Genomic DNA, 22,984 nt, shown 5'->3' on the forward strand with positions numbered 1-22,984 from the left:
GAGCACCTTCCGCTCCATCAGCCAATAGCCGCTGAAATACCAGCCCACTGGGGCGTGGTATATTTCACTTTAAAAGAAGAGTGGTAAGTCTCGGCTCGGCCTCTTGGTTCCGGCTCCAGCGACTAGGCTCCCTTCCTGATGGTTTATGGTGTATGTAAGTTTTACCCTCCAAAATAAATACCCCTTTAAAACATAACTGGTGTGGGATTGATTCACCATTATCTGGCGCCCAAACATGTGGGTTTTTCCCCTCTCGTGGCGTGGGCCAAGCAACCAGAGCCGCACTCCGCTACTGGCTCCCGACTGGCCCCGACCTCGGGCGGATCAGGTTGGGAACTTTTTGGCTTCTGCTACCCCTATCGGGCACTGTCTTCCCCACTGCCCGGCTGAGTTCAGTGCTCGACCTGTGCCAGAGCACACGATCTGTGAATTTAACCTCTGGATTTGAGTGTATATATTTTAGAGTTTACTTCCTGGATTGATGCCATTGCCACGTGGGTTCAGGTGCGCCCCTGCCACCTACTGGCAGGAAACGGTCATTACAGGCAAGATTTTTCTTTTCGGTTGAAAATACATACATACATACATACAAGTACAATTTCTTTTGATTGAAAATGTCAGAAAATATTACTATCCAAAAGTTCAATGGTTTTTTTAATTGCGCTGTGGAGGATATTCTGAAGGATGTCTCTGATATTCCTCTTACTTGGTTATTCCTGGGATCTGTTGCATTTCTGGTGTTTGGCTATTTTATAAGGATGATACAGTCCTTACAGATTGAATCCACAATGCTGAGGGCAGAGATTAAAACCTTAAGGTCAATTCAGACTGACACCAACCTCCTCAAAAAAGAGTTTGGAGTTTTCAAGGAGGAGACTAGATCAGAGTTTGGAGTTCTCAAGGAGGAGACTAGATCTTTGTCTGATATGACCCGGTCGACTGACCAAAATATCAAGAAGGTACAGTCTGATATTGCTTCTTTAGAAGGGAGCTTCACTGCTCTGGAGGAGGGGACAACCAAAATGACTCATAACCTCCAGTCCATGACTGTAAGTGCTGAAACATTAGCTGAGAGGATTATAACCATTGAATGTGAAAATCGGACTTTATCAAAAGGGTATGATAGATTAATTGACAGGATTTCCATACAAGAAGGCACAGTACATGCCATGAGGATTATGTCCAAGGAGGGTATGGTATCTCTAACGGACAAACTCCACGCCTTAGAATTATCAATGAAGGCGATAGTGTCCAGGGAGGAAATGGTGTCTCTGACGGACAAGCTCCATGCCTTAGAATTGTTAATGAAGGCTTTGGAGCATAATACTGGACAGGAGATTCAGGACTTACAGAAGGCAATGGTGAGCAGATTTAATAAGATTGAGGAAATCATAGACTCTGATGAACAGGAGCAAAAGGTAGAAAGGCAACATTCACCTAAAAAAACTCTCAGTCTACATAGAGTTATACCTGCCCTTCCAGTAATAACATCAGAAAAGATAACCGGCTCCAAAAACCCTAAGGTCATTAAAGAACATACATGGGAGCCTATACGTATGAACGATCTGAAAGAATTTAAACAAGCAATTGTGAATTATGGACTACATTCATCCTTTGTTAGGGAGATGTTAAAATTCTGGGCTCTGAGCAGCAGGGCCACTTCTCAAGATTGGAATCAATTAACGTCAGCTGTCCTCGAGAACGGACCTTTATGGCATTTCAAATGCCTATTCAAACAAGAGGCCAGACTTTTACAACAACAAGAATCAGTGAAAGGAATTGAGGTTTCTCTAGATCAAAGTCTAGGGGAAGGACTTTACTCTGATTCTCAGGAACAAGCTCTTTATGATGAAAACATTTTATTCATATGTGCTACAGCAGCTCTAAGGGCCTGGGACAGGGTTCAAGACTCAGGTCAGAGAGTAGAATCGTATGTCAGGGTCAAACAGGGTCAGAGAGAACCCTTTAGTGACTTTTTGCAATGACTAACTAAGGCTGTACAAATAGGGATACCTGATCCAGAAGCAAGAAATATAGTAATTGAGTCTTTGGCTTATGAGAATGCCAATGTAGAATGCAAAAGAATCCTGGGGCCTTTAAAGATCAGATCAGTGCCTTTGGATGAATGGGTTTTACATACAATGAATGTTGATACATTTGATTATGGCAATGAAGCATGGGTGCAAGAAGCAATTTCCAAAGGTAAAAGGAGACATCAGATTACAAAATGCTTTCATTGTGGCAAAATGGGACACATGAAAAGGGACTGCAGACAATGGAATTCCAGGAATAATGCCTCTTCTAGGAATAACAGGAATAGGAGGACTCAGCCTTCAGGTTTATGTAGGAGATGTGGAAAGGGCAGGCATTGGACGAATGAGTGTAGGTCAACGAGAGATAAACAGGGCAACCCGTTGCCATCGGGAAACTCAATGAGGGCCCTCATGCAGGCCCCCATGGCAAATGTGGTCCAGTCATTTCCGATCACTGCAGAGAACATGCCTCTTCAGGGAAATTAGAATGCCCTATGCCTGCTGTTAATAGCAATAACGGTCTGAAGGATGACTTAAATGTGGTGAATGAATCAAGAAATCTAAGAGGACAAAGTAAACGTATATTCTCACAGACTTCTATAAATGAACAAAGACCACAGCTAAGAGTGTGTGTAAATGGCAAATTTATTACTGGCTTACTGGACACAGGTGCGGATGTAAGTATCATTCCTCCAGAATCTTGGCATCCGCATTGGCCTCTTCAGGAGGTAGATATTCAGTTCCTAGGAATTGGAACTCTATCTCGAGTAAGACAAAGCACGAGATGAGTCAATTGTATAGGTCCAGACAGACAAATAGGAAAACTAAGGCCATATGTAGCCAATATTGCAGTGAATTTATGGGGCTGTGACCTATTGCAGCAATGGAATACCCAAATTAACATTCCTGCTGCTTCCAGAGCCTATATTTCTGAGGACAATATTATAAGATATTACAGATGGCGGAAACCAGCCATTAGAGCTATACAAGAACACAACACAATTGATGGCCCTTCAGAGGTACCAACAGCCATGCCGCTACAATGATTGGCTGAGAAACCAATATGGACTAAACAGTGGCCTTTAGCTGAGGAAAAGTTATAGGCTTTAGAACAGCTGGTACAAGAGCAATTAGATGCTGGACATATAGAAGAATCTACCAGCCCTTGGAACTCTCCTGTATTTGTTGTTAAGAAAAAAATCTGGTAAATGGAGAATGGTGACAGATCTTAGAGCTATCAACAAGGTTATTCAACCTATGGGCCCTCTGCAATCTGGAATTCCTCTGCCCTCCCTGTTACCAAAGGGATGGCCTCTTATAGTTATTGATCTGAAAGATTGTTTCTTCACTATAACATTACAAGAAAAAGATAGAGAAAAGTTTGCCTTCACAGTGCCTACTTATAATAACTCTCAGCCTGCAAGGAGGTGCCAGTGGACCATCCTCCCACAGGGAATGTTAAACTCTCCCACCCTGTGCCAATATTTTGTAAGCCAACCATTGAAAATTATACGCAAACAATTTCCTAAGTCCATAATATACCACTATATGGATGATATCCTGATATCTGATCAAAACAAAGACACCTTAGAAAGGCTGTTTGAAGAAGTAAAAATAGTATTACCTAAATGGGGATTGCAAATTGCTCCTGAAAAAATTCAGAGAGGAGATTCTGTTAATTATTTAGGTTATAAAATAGGCGTACAAAGAATTAAGACTCAAAAGGCACAAATCAGGAGAGACCGGTTATGAACTCTTAATGACTTTCAAAGATTATTAGGAGACATCTCCAGCCTACGACCGGCTGTTGGGATAACACCTGATCTAATAATTCATTTAAACAAAACCTTGGATGGTGATAAAGACTTAAACAGCCCCAGAGAATTAATAGCTGAAGCACAGAAAGAACTGACAATGGTTGAGGAAAAATTACAGGAGGCTCATGTGGACAGGGTAAATCCAAAGCTTAGTTGTATTCTCGTCATATTGCCTTCCAGAATTTCTCCTACAGGAATCTTGATGCAAAGAGATGATATTATCTTGGAATATCTTGGAATGGATCTTTTTTACCACACAAACCAAGTAAAAAAAATAAAAACTTATGTGGAAAAAGTCTCTGAATTGATTATAAAAGGAAAATTGAGACTTCGTCAATTAGCAGGTATAGACCCAGCAGAAATTATAGTGCTTTTCACTGCTAATGAGATAAAAAAGTTGTGGGAAGACAATGAACCATGGCATTGTGCTAATATTTTTGGGAGACATCAATAACAATTACCCAAAAAGCAAGAGACTTAACTTTATAAAGAGAACTTCTTGGATCCTCCCTCGAATTGTCCATGATGCTCCAATAACCGGAGCCCGTACATTTTATACTGATGCTAATAAATCAGGGAAAACAGGTTACAAATCAGAAGAATTGAGTAAAGTGGAACAAAGTCCTTATGATTCTATCCAGAAGGCAGAATTAAATGCCATCCTTATGGTGCTTAGGGATTTTAAAGAACCTCTTAATATAATTACTGACTCACAATATGCAGAAAGAGTTATTTTGCATATTGAAACTGCTGAATTTATACCTGATGATACAGAACTGACCTCATTGTTTATCCGGGTACAAGACATGATCAGAAACAGGCTCTGCCCTGTGTATATAACGCATATCCGATCCCATACGGGCCTGCCAGGTCCTCTAGCACAAGGTAATGCAGATATTGATCAATTATTGATTGGTAGTGTGCTGCAGGCATCTGAATTTCATAAAAAACATCATGTCAATAGCAAAGGCTTGAAAAAAGAGTTTTCTATTACATGGCAACAAGCTAAGGAGATTGTAAAGAAATGCCCTGCTTGCTCTTTTTATAACCAAACACCATTGCCTGCAGGGACTAATCCAAAGGGTATTAAAAAGAATGAAATTTGGCAGATGGATGTGTTCCACTTTGCAGAATTTGGATAATTAAAATATGTACATCACACCATTGACACTTATTCAGGCTTTCAGTGGGCAACTGCTTTAAGCTCAGAAAAAGCTGACTCAGTAATCACACATTTATTAGAAGTTATGGCCATTATGGGTATACCTGCACAAATAAAAACAGATAATGGTCCAGCTTATGTATCTAGGAAAATGAAATGGTTTTTTGCTTATTATAATATTAAGCATGTTACAGGTATACCATACAATCCTACAGGTCAAGCAGTCATAGAAAGATCAAATCGAACTATAAAAGATATGTTAAATAAACAGAAAGGGGTGGAAAATGCCCCCAGAAATAGATTACATAATGCCTTATTAACCTTGAATTTTCTTAACACTAATGAGAAGGGAACAACAGCGGCAGAAAGACATTGGATAATAGAAAAGTCTGCTGAACTAAATCAACTGGTTTATATCAAGGACGTGCTGACCTCTCAATGGAAGCCAGGGGAAGGGATTTTGCTCTTGTTTCCACAGGAGAAGAAAAATTGTGGATACCATCAAAATTAATAAAGGTTAGATCTGAAGAGAAGAAACCTCTTGGAAAGGAGAAATGACAGCATCTACAATGATGATGACCATACAGGTGGTAAGAAAAACATAGAATGGGGGCAGGGTTCAGTTCTTATCTCCACAGGAAAACACTCGTCTTTGAAAAATTCAAAGGACCCTGGATGTTTGAATACTGACAGATGGAAAAATAACTACCCAATATGAATTATCAAGAAAACTGAATAGGTTCTGTGAGTATGAAGCTCTGGAATATACTAAATCATATTTCTGAATTTATAGAGCTGGTTTTGGAGTTGGACTCTTGGCTCAGTCCCTCTCTAATTCCAAGCCTGTTGTTAGGAGAAAAACCCAGAGTTTCTGGAGTTTCTGTCTTATGGCAAGAGCCATGATATGAGACAGAAAGAAATATGAGTTTAGAAAACATCTTTGCTTTTCTTCATATCTATCATACTTTTCATTGAATATGTCTATCATATTTTTCATTGAATATATGTTTGTATATGTCTATATAATTAATGTTTAAGTTTTCCACAATGAACAATGAGTTTTTTCTGCACTGACATTTGAAGTTTCCAGGAAGAAGATGGGACCCCCATAACAACAACTCCACTTGCTTGATATGACGTCATGATACTGATAGTGCTACTACAAGTCCTGTTCTGGGTATCAGCTGCACAGATTATTCCAACTTGGTTAGCTGAAATGGTGCGCATCTTGTACAACATTCTGGCCAGACCTCCACAAAATACTCAGAGACTGTTTGCAATTTTAAAAGACATTGATCTTGAAATTTAACCATCATTTTACTTTCACAGGATCCTCCAGAAAGAACCTCACCCCCATAACAGCTGGAAGTAATTCTAGAGGACGATGTCCCCTCTCTCAGCAAAGTTTGTCCTCAGGTTTAGGAACAATATTTAGGGATTGATTATAATTAGTATACGGTTGAGAGTTGGGAAAGGAATTTTATAAGCTCAGGGATCTTTTGGGAAAAAAAGGAATAATTGGATAGATAATAATGGTATTTGTGAGTTATTGTTTGTAGATAATTACATCGGCATATATTGAATATTGTCTGTATGCATGCTTCTACCTGTTTAAAACATTTTTATGTATTGATATATATTGTATTGATATATGTATACCATATTGCAGTGTACATTTCTACCTCTGATTAAGATACTCATATATTGTTTATATATTGATATTTATTGTTTACATTTGGAGGTCATTGTCCTCATTTATTGCACAGTTGTTTATTCTCTTAGTCTTTAAGTTAGATACATGTTAAGAATTGTAGATCAATAGTCATCTATGTCAGCCATATTTATGGTTAGACTAATCATGTTCTTTAGATACATAGAGATTATATATAAATAGTCTTCAACCTCTTGGAAGAGCTGTAGAAAATGGCATTTAATTTAATCTTAGAGTTCTGTGTAGTGAGACACAATCACTCCTGGCAACACCAACCTATTCCCGAGAGATTGTTGAACATCAAAGACACTCCACTTGGAGCTTGTCTTCTTGACAAAACTGGCCTCTGGGCAAGGAACTGCCCATACCTCAACTACTGACAAATACACAGTATCCGGAAATGGATAAACAGAACTGTCAAATCTTGCCAAGACAGGGTAAGACGGTTTTGAAAAATCTCTTGCCTGTTAAAATCCGGAAATGGATAAACAGAACTGTTAAATCTTGCCAAGACAGGGTAAGATGGTTTTGAAAAATCTCTTGCCTGTTAAAAATAATCTGTCAGTTATTCTAGGCCTTAGTCAAAGTTGGTTGCTTCAACACTGCAAACAGGTCTTTGGTGATTGCCCAGGTAGCCAGCTGTCTCTGTGATTTGTTGCATGTTTTGGAAGTTCTTTGCACTTCCTAATTACTCAGGTAACATTATTTCCCTTCTCGGATCTTCTATGGGGTTGAAGACTAGATAAATGTAGCTACTTTCCTTTCATGACTTGGCCAAGTTATTTATTATACAAGACTTTAGCTAGTTAGAAAAGGATATTTGTACTTATTGTATATAATTTTGTAGGTTTGTATTTACTGTATATAATTTCGTAGTAGGCTTAGAACTCTCTTACTTAAACAAAAGGGGGAGGTGCTGCGTGAGTACTTTCCGCTGCTTCAGCCAATAGTCGCTGAAGCACGAGCCCACAGTGCTGCGGGAGCGCCTTCTGCTCTGTCAGCCAATAGCCACTGAAATACCAGCCCACTGGGGCGTGGTATATTTCTCTTTAAAAGAAGAGCGGCAAGCCTCGGCTCAGCGTTCCGGCGCTTGGTTCCGGCTCCTGCTCCCGGCTCCTGCTCCAGCGACTAGGCTCCCTTCCTGATGGTTTATGGTGTATGTAAGTTTTATCCCCCAAAATAAATAACCCCTTTAAAACATAACTGGTGTGGGATTGATTTGCCATTAGTATATAAGTAATATATGCATGCATATTACATAGTAGATACGTAATATGTGTATACATATTATATAGTTTGTATAGCAGGCCACATTCACTAGGAAGTAGTTTTGGGGATTAAACTGTACTGTTTACCTTTTGGGGAAGTTCTGGCTTAGCATTAAAATTGACTCTGTCTAACAGTGAACTTGGGATGATAGATGAGCAATGCCACCTGTCCAGGAATGACTACAGTAAGAACTCAGGGTGGGTGGGTGTCACATTGAAATGCACCAGAGTGAGCTTATGATATAGAGCAATGTATCTTTCACTGTTGTGATTTTCACTTTCTGAAAAAGTCTCTTCAACAATATGCTAGGATTATGATAACAAGTACTTTGTGTATGGGCCCATTCTGAGCATCACATATATACTTTGTTTCAATGGGTAATTAGTATAATAATTTGTCACACTATATTAATCCAGAGAGGTCATATGCCAGGAACCCTGGGTGATTGGATCAGCAGGCCTCATCTTACATTTGCTTCCCTCTTTGGTGAGGTGGATGTGTGATGTATTTGCCACCAAGAAACCACGACCCAGCAAGGCTCAATACATGAAGTTGCAAGAGAATGCATAAGAAAGGAAGAAAAATCAGAATGTAAAGATTTTTTTTATTCTTTCTCTGTATTTTCCATGTCATGAAAAGGTAAAAAAAAAAAATAGCTACTTTGAATGAGGAAGGAGAAAGGACACTTCATATTGATGGTAATTATTTTGATCATATCAACAGGAGGTAGGGTCCCAAGGAAGAGAAGCTGTGAATGAAGATGGAGAGATTTACTTTAGTAAAATCTCTCACCGACCCTACAAACTGGGTTGAGGGAAGAACGTAATGATCTAAAGTTTTTGTTCGGACTCTCAGAATTAGAGATCCTTATTTACTGAAGCCTGTGAAAGCAGGACAGACGGAATCTGAAAACAGACACAAATGGTGTGTGTGTGTGTGTGTGTGTGTGTGTGTGTGTGTGTGTGTGTGTGTGAAAATCCCTTTTGCCTGGCCTCTCTAGATTGGAGATATAAATCCTGTACTTGGTCGTTTATTAAGAAAGTTGTTTACTAATTTGAGGGCCTGGAAATTGGAAGATGACATCACATGAATTTCATTTTAAAATCTCCCCAAACCAACTGGTAGATAATAATTAAGGCGAGAGGGGTTTAAAATTAGTTAATAAAAAGAATGGAGCCAGGATGGAAAGTCAGTCTTGCTAGCTTGAATAAATCACTGCTGTCTCGGGAGCGTCTGTCTAACCCAGTTTGACTCTTGGTGCACAGCTGCCCAGTGTGCAGAGTGTCAGAGACGTCCTGTTACCATGAGTTAGAACCTGGAGAAAGGACAGGACTATCTTCCATCTCAGAAGATGGACTGTATGTCCTGCTTGAAATCAAGTTATTTTTGACATAGCTAAACTGGCAAAGCTCTCCTCTGTCAGGAGACACTTTTGGTAGAACTATAGTAATGTTACATTTCAGAATCAGTCATTTGAACTGACGTGACTTTAAAAGCAATTCTCAAGAATAATTTGAGTTTGCTTTTTTAAAAAAGCCAGGAGGAAGTAGAAAGTTACATTTTTTTTTACCTGAAACCTATATCAAAGTTAATTTTTGCTTGGATTGATTATATATGTAATACATGCATATATATTACATAGCATGTGTGTATGTTATACATTATATATGGTACTAAAATGTTAGTTGAAACTAGAAAAATGTTAACTCACCTGTATCCATATCAGCAGTCAAAATTTCTATTTCTTCAATTTCTTCTCCTATGATAAAAGAACAGAAAATCCACGTAGTTAATGCTACATCTCTAGAGGGAATTCAATCATTAAGGTGACGTAATGCTGAGAATTTTAAATATTGCCCTCTTTTTTAAATAGAGATAAACTCCCTAAGCATGTCATCTGGTCTCCGTCCTATAGCTGAACAACTAGATATACGCAGATGAACCCTATCAAAATCCCTGCCGGTGAAGGGTGTCTGTTGGTACAACTGAGTGACAAGACTCAAGTTCTGCATACAAAACACTCGGATCAGGAGAGAGAGCTTCCCCTTCTGCTCTCTCATTCCAGCTCTTTACACGAGGAGAGAACTGCCCTGACCCAGGAGTTCAGAGGGGCATTAAAAAGGCCGCCCTACGTTGCACACCACACGGTGTCTCCCTCAGGGGCCATGAACCTAGAGATACCTTCATGGTTTTCCCTTAGGAATGACTAGCTAGCATTATGATCTGGGGTGCAAAAATCTGAAGATGTTTGTCACAGTGTGCTGGTGGGCTGACAGTCCATTGCTCAAAAGATTGAGTATGTCGGAAAGAGGAACCTGCACTGTATGTAGCAGCTAGATTCCACTACCAGCTAGAGTAGATGACCACACAGCAACACAAACAGAGCCTTCGCATGCAGTGCTTTGGGAAAGAAAAGATAAAGGAAACATAATATCTTCAACATAAGGAAAGATGTATGATCACCAGACTGCAGCGTGCGCTGGACAAGGAAGCACACAAACAAAACAACACACACGTTCAGCCCCACTGGAATGCTTGGCGGGAAAATGGGAAGTAGGGGTAAGAGATAAGCAAAACAGACCTAGAAAAAACGAGTCATGATCACATAAAAAGGCCTGAGAAGTATTATGAATTCACCCCTAGCCCGTGTCACTGATGTCTGAAAATAGAGAAGGAAGAAGGCAAGAAGGGAGAAAAGGGAGAAGAGGAGGAATAAATGGGGTCCTGACAACAGCTCCAGAGAGGCGGAAATGACAAATGAGATGGATCTTGAGGTGTTAACTGAGAATTGACATTTAGGGCAAGGATTGATTCTGACATGACTCATTCCCAGGAATCCTAAGAAATTGTGGAGGAAAAGCATGAGCTTTTGGCATTATGTGTGATGGAGACTTGAGTCATTTTATACAAATAACTAAACAAAGAATGTTGGGGGGAGGTAGGGATGGGGGATGAGGCAGGAGAATCTACTAAAAGTTTGTTTGAAAATGTCATTATAGCTAACATTTTTTATGCTATGTTTTATAATTGTTCCCAAAGAACTCAAGGATTCAGGAATACCTGACTTATAAAATAAATAACACAATATAAAATGTTATATATTTCTTCTGGTGGCAGCTTCTTTAAAAGCTTGATTTTGAGGGGAAAAGAGACAAGAAAGATGTTGAACACAGGCGCCAAGTGCAGGGAGGCACACCACTGTGTGTGGTGAAGAAAGACTATGCTAGCTAAACTAAGGAGAAAACCGGGGTCTTGCTTGTCCCTGCTCATATCATACTCAGTTCATATGAAATACAGGAAGACAGTTATCACCTGTTTTTGCAGGATCCCAAGATTTTAATGAAAACTTGCCTGGATTTGAGCGTGCAAGGCCTGAAGGAAACAGAACACAAAAGCCGAGTTTTAGCACAGTGAAGAGTAACTTTTAACTGGGGGGAAAATAAACCCCACACCATGTTATTACACGGATACTCCAAACTAGAATTATAAAATTTTTTTTATTAAAAATGGACTTACCTTCATGAATTTGAGGATGTTTGGCTTCTAAAAATAAAACAAAGCTTAGCACGAAGAGATTATTTTTATGTAAATAAAAAAGATACAAATCAAATGTAACAAGTTAAAATTAAGAGTAGAAAAGGGTTGAAAAAAGAAATCAAATAGCATGCCACTTTATCTTAATGTTAGTTCTGATAAGATTTTTATTTTGCATTTAAACATATAACAAGTTCACTTCAGCAGGAAGACTGTTTTAAGTTTCCAAAGAGATTAGTATTTTAGACACACCTGCACACATACTCAAAAGGAAACTTACTATACAATTATATGAAGTTACGATTATTTTTAACTTTCACTAACAAAGCGGGTATCCTGGTTGGTTTTTGTCAACTTGACACAAACCAAGATTTTCTGGGAGGAGGGAATTTTAATAGAGAAAATGCCTCTGGGAGAGTGACCTGTAGGCAAGTCTACGGGCATTTCCTTGATGTGGGAAGGCCAGTGCCATCCTGGGGCAGGTGGTCCTGGGTTGTAAGAAAACAGGCTAAGGAAGCCATAGAGAGCAGATCACACAAAACACAACACTAAACAACGTTCTTCCAGGATTTCTTCAGTTCCTGCCTTTGGGGTTTTGCCTTGACTTTCCTCAGTGATAAAGTGTGACCCAAGAGTTTGTAGGGTGGAGTAAACCTTTTCCTTTCCAAGTCGTTTTTGGTCATGGTATTTTATCATAGCAACAGAAACCCCAACTATGACAGGGAACTTGTAAGAGGTAAACGCAATCCAGAGATTGATACAAACTTGCTTTGATTCAGTGATTTTGATCTGACCACCTAATAGTCAGTAAGCATATTAGTTATACATCTTTGATCTCACTTCCTCTTTCTCTAAAAGGGAAACAATTAGAACCATTTCTGGAATTTTGACACTCATCCCAAAGTAGGGCAATTGAAGTAACAATGATATTTTACTAAGTATATAATATATAGTTATACACACACATATATGTATATATATATTAAAAAATGTGTAGAAAAATAAACTTTGTGTTTTTATGTAGTTAGTCTATTGCAGATTTTGCCCATGAACAAATTGTGTCCCTTAACCTTCATCTTCATTACTTTAAATAGAGGAGGAAAGGAAACACAGAAGACATGGGGAAAAGACTTAGACATTGCACTGGCAGTGAAACTAACTTCAACTACAACCTGGCTCACCACTTTCCTGCCTGTAACCTTTCCTTGTCTTGCTTCCTTTATGAAGGACTGAACTAAATTTAATAAACATAAAGGTATTTTACCTCAACTTCTCAGATGCTCTTTAAAATAAATGATTTAGGGGGCTGGAGAGATGGCTCAGAGGTTAAGAGCACTGGCTGCTCTTCCAGAAGTTCTGAGTTCAATTCCCAGCAACTACATGGTAACTGACAAATAACTATAATAGAATCTGATGCCCTCTTCTGGCCTGCAGGTTTATATGCATGCAAAGCACTCATACATAAAATATAAATAAATAAGATTTTAAAAGAAATGTTTAATCTGATATTCTTTTTTATTTCTCCCCACCCCTAATCTGATATTCTTAAGTATTTTAAAATATATTTATTGAAAATTATTTTTATATGATATATTCTGAACATTATTTCCCTCCCCAAACTCCTCCAAGATCCTCCTCACCCGCCCAACTCTGTGCCATTTTTCTCTCTCTTTCTTAGAAAAACACAGGAAAACAAACAACAGACCAGAACAGAGAGAGAAAGAGAGAGAGAGAAGAAGAAGAAGAAAAAGAAGAAGAGGAGGGAGAGGAGGAGGGGGAAAGAAGAGAAGATGTTTACAAACTGATTGTCTCTGTTTCCTTCTCGGCTGTTCTCATAATTTCCCTGACAAGCAGGTTGGGGCTGAAAGGGTATATTTTAACTCACAACTGTAGACTCAGCCCATCACAACAAGGACGGAACTGGCCATCTCAGATGTATGACCAGGAACAGAGAAGCAGCAGTGTGTGCATGCTTAGACTCAGCTCTCCTGTCCCCTCTTACATAGTGCAGAACTGCCTGCCTAAGGAATGCTGCCGCCTACAGTGGGCAGGTTTTCTGCTGTCATTGTGATCATGGTAATTCCCACAGACATGTCCACGCACAGATCCTATCTAGACAATTCCTCACTCAGATTCTTTCCCCAGGTGATTCTAGACTGTGTCATGTTGACACTGATATTAATGGAAAATTAAAAGTCCAGTTAGTCTAATACTGGAACATCAAATAATGTCCAAACATAATATCAACCCATTTACATATGTTAACATTTATTGACTCCTTACATTTGAGAAACTTGGAATATGAAAATAGTTAGATTGATTCTACTGAAAAGATGAACACTGCTGAAAACCATGTATAAAAACTATAGGAAACAGTTCTATGTACCTCATTGGCTGCTGGAGCTGCCTGGCTCCATTCTGGAGAGTGTGTTGTACCTGTGGTTTCCTCGCTCCTGCCCATGACAGCATGGCCACAGCCTGGAATCCCCCGTGGTGAGCATAGAAATGGCAAAAGCCACGCATCAGGGTTTCTTTCTCCCTGAAGCTGATTGCAGACCTTCACAGGCAAGGTGCTAGAGAAGTTCCATAAACAGGGAGGGTACCCTGGCCTTCCCACTGCCTTCTTCATCCCTACAGACAACACTGCCATCCTTCATCTCTCAGGCCAGCACTCTGGCAAGTCTCCCTTCACGGCTCATTCGCTTCCAGTCCTTGAAATCAGTGCAAATCCTGTTGGTTGTATGCTCAAAACACATCCAGAATCTATTGGTGGGGGCAGTGAGTGCAAGCAAAATACCATGATATTTGTGTTTGAAAATACCATAGTGTAATTTATCATTGTGTATGCTAATAAGATAAATGGAATTTAACTTTTAAAATGCATTACATTTATTTATTTACTTGAAAGGCTGTACTATGACATACATGTATGTGATGTACATGTGGAAGTCAGTGGGCAACTTAACATTTCTCTTCCATCGTGTGGGTCTCAAGGATTGGATTCAGGTCATCGAGCTTGGCAGCAAACACCCTTTACCCACTGAGCCATCTCACTCTTCCATAAATTTACTTTTTTAAATCAAATCAGAACACACACATAGACACAATTGCTTCCTCTCACTTCCATTCCCAGCAACTATCCTAGGCACTTTGGTTGCTTCCCTACGTTACTGCGATGATTTCCGAGCTGGGTCCCTGCATCTCCCCTTGCCTCCGTAAAGCCTATTTCCCACCTAATAATAAATATAATCTCAGCTTAAAACGTCAGTCAGATCATGTGTATCTTCTTGTGTAGTGGCTCCTGGATTTCCTTACAGGCTTCGTTAGATCACTGCCTATAGCTTCTGTCTACCACACCGAGCTGCTGCTTCCTCAAACACTGGAACTTTCCTGTGTCAGGAACGCTACACTGACTGTTGCCTGGGATACTCCTCTGTAGACACCTGCATGACTGCCTCCATTTCCTTCAGTTCATTGTCTGGAAGTAATTCCAGAGTCTCCTTGTTCAACACCCATCCACTTAAAGGTATGTTTCTTGTCCATGCTTTATTTTTCTCTACAACACTTATAAATTGCCATATTTTATTCATTTAAGATATGTGTGTAATGGGTGTGGTGGTTTTTGAATAGGCATGGTCTCCATAGGCTCATGTATATGAAGGCTTGGTCATTACAGAGTGGTGTTACTTGAGAGGAATTAGGAGGTGTGGCCTTGTTGGAAAAGAGTCTCTGACAGTGGACTTTGGAGTTTGAAATGTTCAAGCCAGGCCCAGTGTCTCTCTGCTTGCTGCCTGCTGATCCAGATGTAGAACTCTCAGCTCCTTCTCCAGCATCTTGGTTATCTGCACGCCACCATGTTTCTTGCCATGATGACAATGGACTAAACCTCTGAACTGTAAGCCAGCCCCAATTAAATGTTTTCTTTTATAAGAGTTGCCATGGTCATGGTGTCTCTTCACACCAAAACAGAACATTGACTAAGACAGGTACACATGCCATGGTGCATGTTTAAAGAGGACAACCTGTGTGCTGAACTCAGGGCATCAGGCTTAGTGACTAACACCTTTACCCAGTGGGCTATTTCACTGGCTCTCTCATAGCGTTTTGATTTCATTTAATGTTTTACTTATTTCTATTATATTCTGTCTATAAATAATAGAGACATTTACTTATTTTTGAGACAAAGTTTTGCTATGTAGCCCTGGATGTTTTAGAGCTTGTTAAGTAAACCACCCTGATCTCAAATTTATAGCCATTCCCCTGCCTCTGCTCCTGGGTGCTGAGATTTCATGTCTGCCTGGATAGGGATTTTTAAGTGTTATACACTATTGTGTCCCTGGTATCTAGAACAGAGTCAGGCACACAAATCAACAAATACTCACGCAGCAAAGAATGAATGTAATACCAATATTTTTCCTTCAGAACTCATGGATGAGAATAAAAAGTCAGTATGCGTGGCACAGAATAGATACGTAATCACTATCTTTTTAACCATTTGGAGTTGTCCAGAGCTCTGATCCATTGAGACTTGGTAAACCACAAGACAGTATTACACATTATTATACATTTCTACTATGAATTATGCCTTATGGAAACAAAGCAATGAAAGAAAGTTTGCTCCTATATAATATCAGTCCATAAACACAGCAATAATGAAGCCGTAGAAACGAACATTTCATAGCTTCTTGTTGACGTAATGGATGCAGACAGCAGCTCCAAGTCTGCTAAGTCTATAGGTGGATGGCGGGCGGAGCTTTTCAACAGACCCGAAACTGACCCGGGGGCCAATTAGCTTCAGCAGAAGTGAGATGAGGAGGCAGAAAGACTTCACTTAACACCTTGTCAAGAGTCAGCCATGCATCTAACCAAGTCTATGAATCTAGAAGAAATAACAGTCTATAGGGAAAAGGTTGTGAGGGGGTTGGGGCTATCTTAAATAACAAAAGCTATTTTTAAAAGTTAATAAATGTAGCTGGGCAGTGGTGGCACATGCCTTTAATCCCAGCACTCAGGAAGCAGAGGGAAGCGGATCTCTGTGAGTTCCAGGACAGCCAAGGCTGTTACACAGAAAAACCCTATCTTGAAAAACCAAAAAAAAAAAAAAAAAAAAAAGTTAATAAAATATAACATTCAGGTTCTTGGGTATCCTGTTTTGTACACATTAACTCAGGAGAGACATTCTTTGAGTTAGGAAAATTTGAACACGGCTATTGTTAAATAATGCTAGGGCATGTTACTATTTTCAGGAATACTTTCCAAAGTAGTTTAAAATACAGTGTTCTTAGCCAGCAGTGGTGGTCTACACCTTTAATCCCAGCACTCAGGAGGGAGAGGCAGTCAGATCTCTGTGAGTTCAAGGCCAGCCTGGTCTACAGAGCAAGCTTCAGGACAGCCAGAGAAACCCTGTCTCAAAAAGCAAAATACATACATACATACATACATACATACATACATACATGTGTTCTTATCATGAGAGAAGTATATAAGGTAAGTGACATGATATCTGAAGCCTTTTAAATATTGCAGCAAACAAAGGAACAAGCTGACAGATAGAGTGATCATGGCCAGCAGACAGCGGTAGCTGTCACAGTCGGAAGCCGGTTCCCAGGGGATCACATTTCCACATAGGATCCTTTGTGATGAAAAGGGCTGTGGTAACAAGTAGGCACAAAAGAGGCGCCGGCGGCCATTGTTCTTCACGTGCCTCGGCTACCGTCCTACCGATGCGCTTCCCTACGGCTACTTACGGCTGTGGTTTGCTGGTTTGCCTAAAGAAGAGTTTCGTACTCCGGGGTTCAGCGATGAACTAAAGCGACCACACGGGTCTCGGTTACCTTTACAGCTGCTCTCGTCGTCTCCGGTAATGCAGTCCACTTCACCGTTGCACTCATACCGGCTCGGAATGCAAACACCCGACTTACAATGGAAAGCGTTGTCTTTGCAACCTGTGCGAACACAAGCCGAAGTTATTCCCGCTGTTTGCCTTTGGGAGAGGTCGGGGCAGAGGCAGCAGTTCAGTGGCACCATGCCTGTCTAGCATGTGAAAGGCCCTGGGTTCAAACCCCAGCGTACACACACTCATATGTGCAAACATGCATGTATGTGTATCCACACACGCACACCACATGCATGCACGCACATGAGATGAGATCCTATATTTAGTAATGAAGCTATTTTGACACGTGATCAGAATAAGGAAGGTGGAGGACCGGAAAGGCAGATCCGTCCCTACCTTTGCAGCACAGCTCGTCACTCTGGTCCCCACAATCGTTGACCCCATCACAGGCTCTCTTCTGAGGGATGTGCTTTCCATTCACACACTGGAAGGACTGATTTGTCGGAGAATCTGTAAAGCAGGGGTTATCTTTGTGAAATTTATTTATAGATTTGTGGTATAACAGTCTTAACGTATTACAGGATACAGGGGAAACTAAGATAAAAATATGACTCCAAGAAACGGTATAAAGGAGTAAGCATGATGGCACATTCCTCTAATCCCAGCTCTCCAGAGGCTGAGACAGAGGGATTACCGTAAACCTGAGGTCAACCTGAACTAAATAGCAAGATCCCATCCCTAAAACAAAAGTAAGTTAATACGTTAATTAAAATTAATAAAATGAAGACTCAGCCTACAGAGTGGAAAAATATTTGCCAGTTATACATATGATTAATTTTAACACAAAAGATTATATTAATTTTGATACAAAAGATTAATATAGAGCACATACAAGAAATTTTTTTTGAAAAAATCAAGAAAACAAGCAACACAATCAGAAAACGGGCTATGTACAGAGAGATCTCAAAAGAAGAAATTCAGATAGCTAATAATCACTTTAGAAAGGGTTAGACATCATCAGCCATAGGAAAATTCACACTAAAGCTACTTTGAGATTCTATCTCACCCCAGCAGAATGGCTATTAGAACAAAGTCAGAAGCCAGCGAATGCTGGTGAGAATGTCGGGGAAAGGGAACCCTTGTTTGCTACTAGTGGGGAAGCAAACTGGTGCAGCCACTGTAGAAATCAGTGTGGAGGTTTCTTTAAAAAAGCTAAAACCAGAATTTCCATGTGACTCAGCTAGGCCACTCCCACACGTATATGTAAAAAACGCTACACCGTATGACAATGATAAAGATGCTCTCCCATCTGTGTTCTTTGCTGGTCCATTCACAGTAGTTAGGACATGGATTCAACTTAGATGCTCATCAACTAACTTAGTTGTTCATCAACTAAGTTGAATGAATAATATGGTGCACACACACAATGGAATTTTGTTCAATCATAAACATTAAATTTGCAGGTAAATGAATGGAACTGATTTTTTAAAATATATATATAAAATAAACGAGGAGATCTCAGCCCAGAAAAACAAATGCTGTATTTTCTCTCTCAAAGGTAGGTTCTAGTTTTGAATTTCTAGATTTCTGTGTGTAGGTTGGCATGAGTGTCAGTGGGGGCCAGGAAGTAAGAAAGGAGCCATGGGGTGGGTCAAGGCAACAGGAGAAAAGGGTAGTGAGATAAATGGGACATGCAAGTGGGGAGGGAGCACAGGCAGCAAAAAGGTTTGAACAGACTTGGGGGTGGGAGAGTGGGGGGACGTGAGGATGGGGGAAGGATTGAAAAACAAAAGATTGTAAAAAGGTCATCAAAAAACCTACTTTATAAGCTAGTTAGAATGTAATAATTGTAATAAGTGGCTTTTAGACATAAAGCAAAGAAAAACCAGCCTACAATTCACAATCCCAGAGAACCTAGACAACAAAGAAGAACCTAAGAGAGACACACATGGATCTAATCCACATGGGAAGTAGAAAATGACAAGATCTCCTCAATAAATTGGAAGCGTGAGGATTATGGGAGAGGGTAAAAGGGGAGGAGGGAGGAAGGGAGAGGAGCAGAGAAAAATATACCTCTCAATAAAAACAATTTAGAAATACATAATAATTTTAAAAGAAAGTTGGAACAAAGATACCCTACATAGGGGGGTAATGCTGCTCTCAGATTTGTGAATTCCTTTAACGAAAATCACTGCACTGGATGTGGGACACCTCCCTATGAGTTAGAGGTCCCATGGAACTCCCCAAATAGTAAAGGCTGCTGCCATTATCCTTGACTGCTCATCCTAACTAGAGATTGTAAAGCCCTATTGCTGAAGGTACCACACACTGTCTGTGAGATGCATAGAAATCAGGCAGGGACTCAGCTGTGAGCTTCCTCCTGGATGGCTGACCCACGCAGTCCCAGAGAGTGCTGTGAAAGCCACGAGGATCCCGCATGCTGCAATACCACCCTTCCAGGCACCATATGCCCACCGGTATGATAGTAGTCTGACTGTTTTAGGGATTATCAACCAATTTCTGATTGTTTTGAGGCCTACTTTGTGGGACGGACTACATGCCTAGTACCGTAAGTCAGATGAAGTCTCTATGACTGGAGCAGTCATAGGCCTTAGGGAAGAACCCACTTACGATGATTTGAATAAGAATGACCCTCATAGGCTCATGTATTTGAATGCTTGGTCACCAAGGTATAGAACTGTTTGAAAGGATTAGAAAATGTGACCTTGTTGGGGAAGTGTGTCACTGGGTATAGGCTTTAAGGTTTCAAAAGCCCGAGACAGGCACACTCTGTCTTTCTGTCTCTGTCCCCCACCCCTCTAGTTCTCAGCTCTTTTTCCAGCACCACGTCTTCCTGCATGCCGCCATGTTCCCTACCATGATGATAATAAACCTCTGAACTGTTAGCAAGGCTCCAATTAAATGCTTTCTTTCTATAAAAGTTTCCTTGGTCATGGTGACTCTTCACAGCAATAAAACCAGTGACTAAGACATTACTAATATCATTTGCTAAATGGTCATATTGTCCAAATGCCTTCAAACTATATACTTATACCCACAGACTAGTGTGGTGTGCCTTGGGGCAGATGCTCCTTTTTGCTATGGATGGATGTTGGTGCAGACACTTACGTCTGGTCAGCGTGCTGAGAGCAAGAGTCTACTCAGGCGTAGACAGGACATATCTACACCACTTTCTCTGAGGCTCAGGGGATGGAAAGAATGGACAAGCTGGAAAATGGGGGAGGAGTCTTGTGCAACACTGGCATCTGCATAGCACAGCAGCTGTGTGCATGTGCACAAGGCCTGAGTGAGATAGAGTCCCTTTGGCATTTCATCATGGTCCACAAGGCCACCCTCCTTGCTGAGGAACGGCTGGTAGTGTGTGTGTGTGTGCATGTGTGCATGCATGTGTGTGTAGATGTGCACGCAAGTGTGTGTACATGTGTGGTATGTGTATGCATGCATGTGTGTATATGTATGTGTGTGCGCATGTGTATGTGTGTGAGTACATGTGTGTATATGTGTGTGCATGTGTGTACGTGTGTGTGTGTGAGTGTACGTGTATGTGTGTGTACGTGTGTGCATTTGGTTTTCTTCAGTAGTGTAGGCACTGATGAGGCTACTTTTTTTTTCCTCAGTGTCCAAAAAAAAAAAAAAAAGCTCCTTACTTATACAAGAAGCCCAAACTAAACTCGCCGGGACTGGGGGTGGGGTGGAGAAGAGCTGGGTATGTCCTTAACCCCAATACTTGGGAGGCAGAGGCAGAGGCAGGCAGATCTTTTGTGTGTTCAAGGCCAACCTGAGCTACAAAGGGAGTTCCAGGATAGCCAGGGATACATAGTAAGACTCTGTCTCTCAAAAAAAAAAAAATAGTGAAAGCAAAAGGAGGTTTTTGGGGAAGAATAAAGAGCTCATAGGGAAGGGGGCCACAAGAGAGGTTACTATGGCACAATTTAATCAGAGTATATTATATATGTGTATGATTATTAAAACTAAAAACCAAAGCAAATAATCTAAAAATAAAAATAAACCATTGAATGTTTTGGTTACTAGGACAGAGTATTGTGGAGCCTGGAGCATCGCCTGGCATGGGGAACTCTGTTTGCCCTTGTGTTTCGCTCCAGCACTAACCCAGCTTCTGCTTTTTGGACACACACGGGCCATTGGAATATTTGCATGTTCCAGTACTTTGCTTTTCTTAGCACCAGAAAGGGTATGGTTCTAGTCTTTGGCCTCATGCACATGTCAAAATATTTCTAAGTTAGGAGAGAGGAGCAATGAGGCTGTGGTTTCTGGGGAAACTGAGGCAATGAGGTGGTCACTTAACTATTTTAAAGAAATATACATAATTTGATAGGAGTTAATGCTCAAAAGGGGTGCTGAGATGTCTCTTTATACTGAAGCAACTTATTTGCTATGGTTATTTGAGTCCGTATAGTCAAGGGAACAAAGAGGAGGCAGATAATTTTTCTTCCACACAGGAACCTGGGTGGCAGGTTTTGAGTGACAAAGAACAGTGGAGGTCACGAATATTACTTCTTGTGGTGATTTGAATGCAGTGTCCCCCATAAGCTCATAGAGAGCGGCACTGTTGGGGGGGAGGTGTCTTTGTTGGAGTAGGTGTGGTCTTGTTGGAAGAAGGGTATCACTGTGGAGGCAGGCTTTGAGGTCTCGCGCATGCTCAAGCCACACCCAGTGTCTCAGACAACTTCCTGTTGCCTACAGATCTGGATGAACTAACTCCCATCTCCTCCAGCATATGCCTGCCGCCATGTCCCACGGTGATGGTAAGGGACTAAACCTCTGAAACTGTAAACCACTCTTAAGATGTTTTCCTTTATAAGAGTTGCCATGGTCACGGTGTCTCTTCTCAACAAGAGAACTAAGATAACTAAGCTAACTAAGATAGTTCTAAACCCCCAAACTTAATAGATGTATCATTGACTCCTTGACTGACAATCACACATTCATCATTGTTTACTTAGTATAGGCATTTATGAAGTAAGCAATCTTGATGGAAACACTCTGCCAACCTGCATCCTGTGTGTAACACACTACATCAGCTAAGTCCTGGTAACTGTTAGTTCGTCTCTTGGTAAAGGTGCACTCCGCCAAACTGGTTTCCACTCCCCGGCAACGTACATTCAGGCATTCGGTGGAGTTTAAACGGAGCTCTTCAGATATATTAAAACTTCTTTGTGTGACAAGAGCACCCCTGCAAACAGAATAAATCAATCAGAGGGAAGAAAAATCCAGTTTTGTTTTTATAACCTTATTGTAGAGCATGAGGGTCTACAGCAATCCCCCCCAATGATTTACAGATTATAGAAGATGTTAACATTCGCCTTCTCTTTGCCTTCAAACTTTCACTTGAGCCATCATTTGGGTTTTGCAAAGATGAACTTAAATAATCAATGTCAACCAACTAGTTGGGATTGAAAACATGGCAAACGTGTAGCAAGTACTGTTTTCCAGGTTTTACTAAGGAGGAACGTTTCCCTTTCATTTGATGTCTTCTTCCCATCAGAGAGGGCCATTCCTGACTTCTCCTTATCATGTTCTTTTTTTTTTTCTTCACAAAAGAGAGTGAATTAATAGCCTTGATCTGAAGTTTCTGGAAGT

General features: G+C 40.5%; 1 protein-coding gene and 1 long non-coding RNA gene across 5 annotated transcripts in view; one reads left to right on the plus strand and one right to left on the minus strand.

Annotated features, from left to right (window-relative positions):
- The window catches only part of Cfi (complement factor I), a 48,757-nt gene that overhangs the window by 7,076 nt on the left and 18,697 nt on the right, over nucleotides 1-22,984 (minus strand). The window contains exons 4-9 of one of the 4 annotated variants that reach the window (XM_087897580.1): nucleotides 22,396-22,577; nucleotides 17,759-17,872; nucleotides 17,361-17,471; nucleotides 11,509-11,535; nucleotides 11,344-11,364; nucleotides 9,704-9,751 (exon numbers count right to left, since the gene is read on the minus strand). In XM_087897580.1, the coding sequence (XP_087753706.1) occupies nucleotides 9,704-9,751; nucleotides 11,344-11,364; nucleotides 11,509-11,535; nucleotides 17,361-17,471; nucleotides 17,759-17,872; nucleotides 22,396-22,577 (503 nt within the window). Of the gene's footprint in view, nucleotides 1-9,703; nucleotides 9,752-11,304; nucleotides 11,365-11,508; nucleotides 11,536-17,360; nucleotides 17,472-17,758; nucleotides 17,873-22,395; nucleotides 22,578-22,984 lie in introns of all 4 variants that reach the window. The other 3 variants (XM_087897578.1, XM_087897581.1, XM_087897579.1) reach the window with 3 other exon arrangements.
- LOC146891204 (uncharacterized) lies at nucleotides 12,628-14,044 on the plus strand. The gene is made up of 2 exons (XR_014997585.1): nucleotides 12,628-12,781; nucleotides 13,205-14,044. It is a non-coding gene; the product is annotated as an uncharacterized LOC146891204 (long non-coding RNA).

The sequence above is a fragment of the Myodes glareolus genome, chromosome 17 (assembly GCF_982192425.1).
Source record: "Myodes glareolus chromosome 17, mMyoGla1.1, whole genome shotgun sequence".
Lineage (NCBI taxonomy): Eukaryota > Metazoa > Chordata > Mammalia > Rodentia > Cricetidae > Myodes > Myodes glareolus.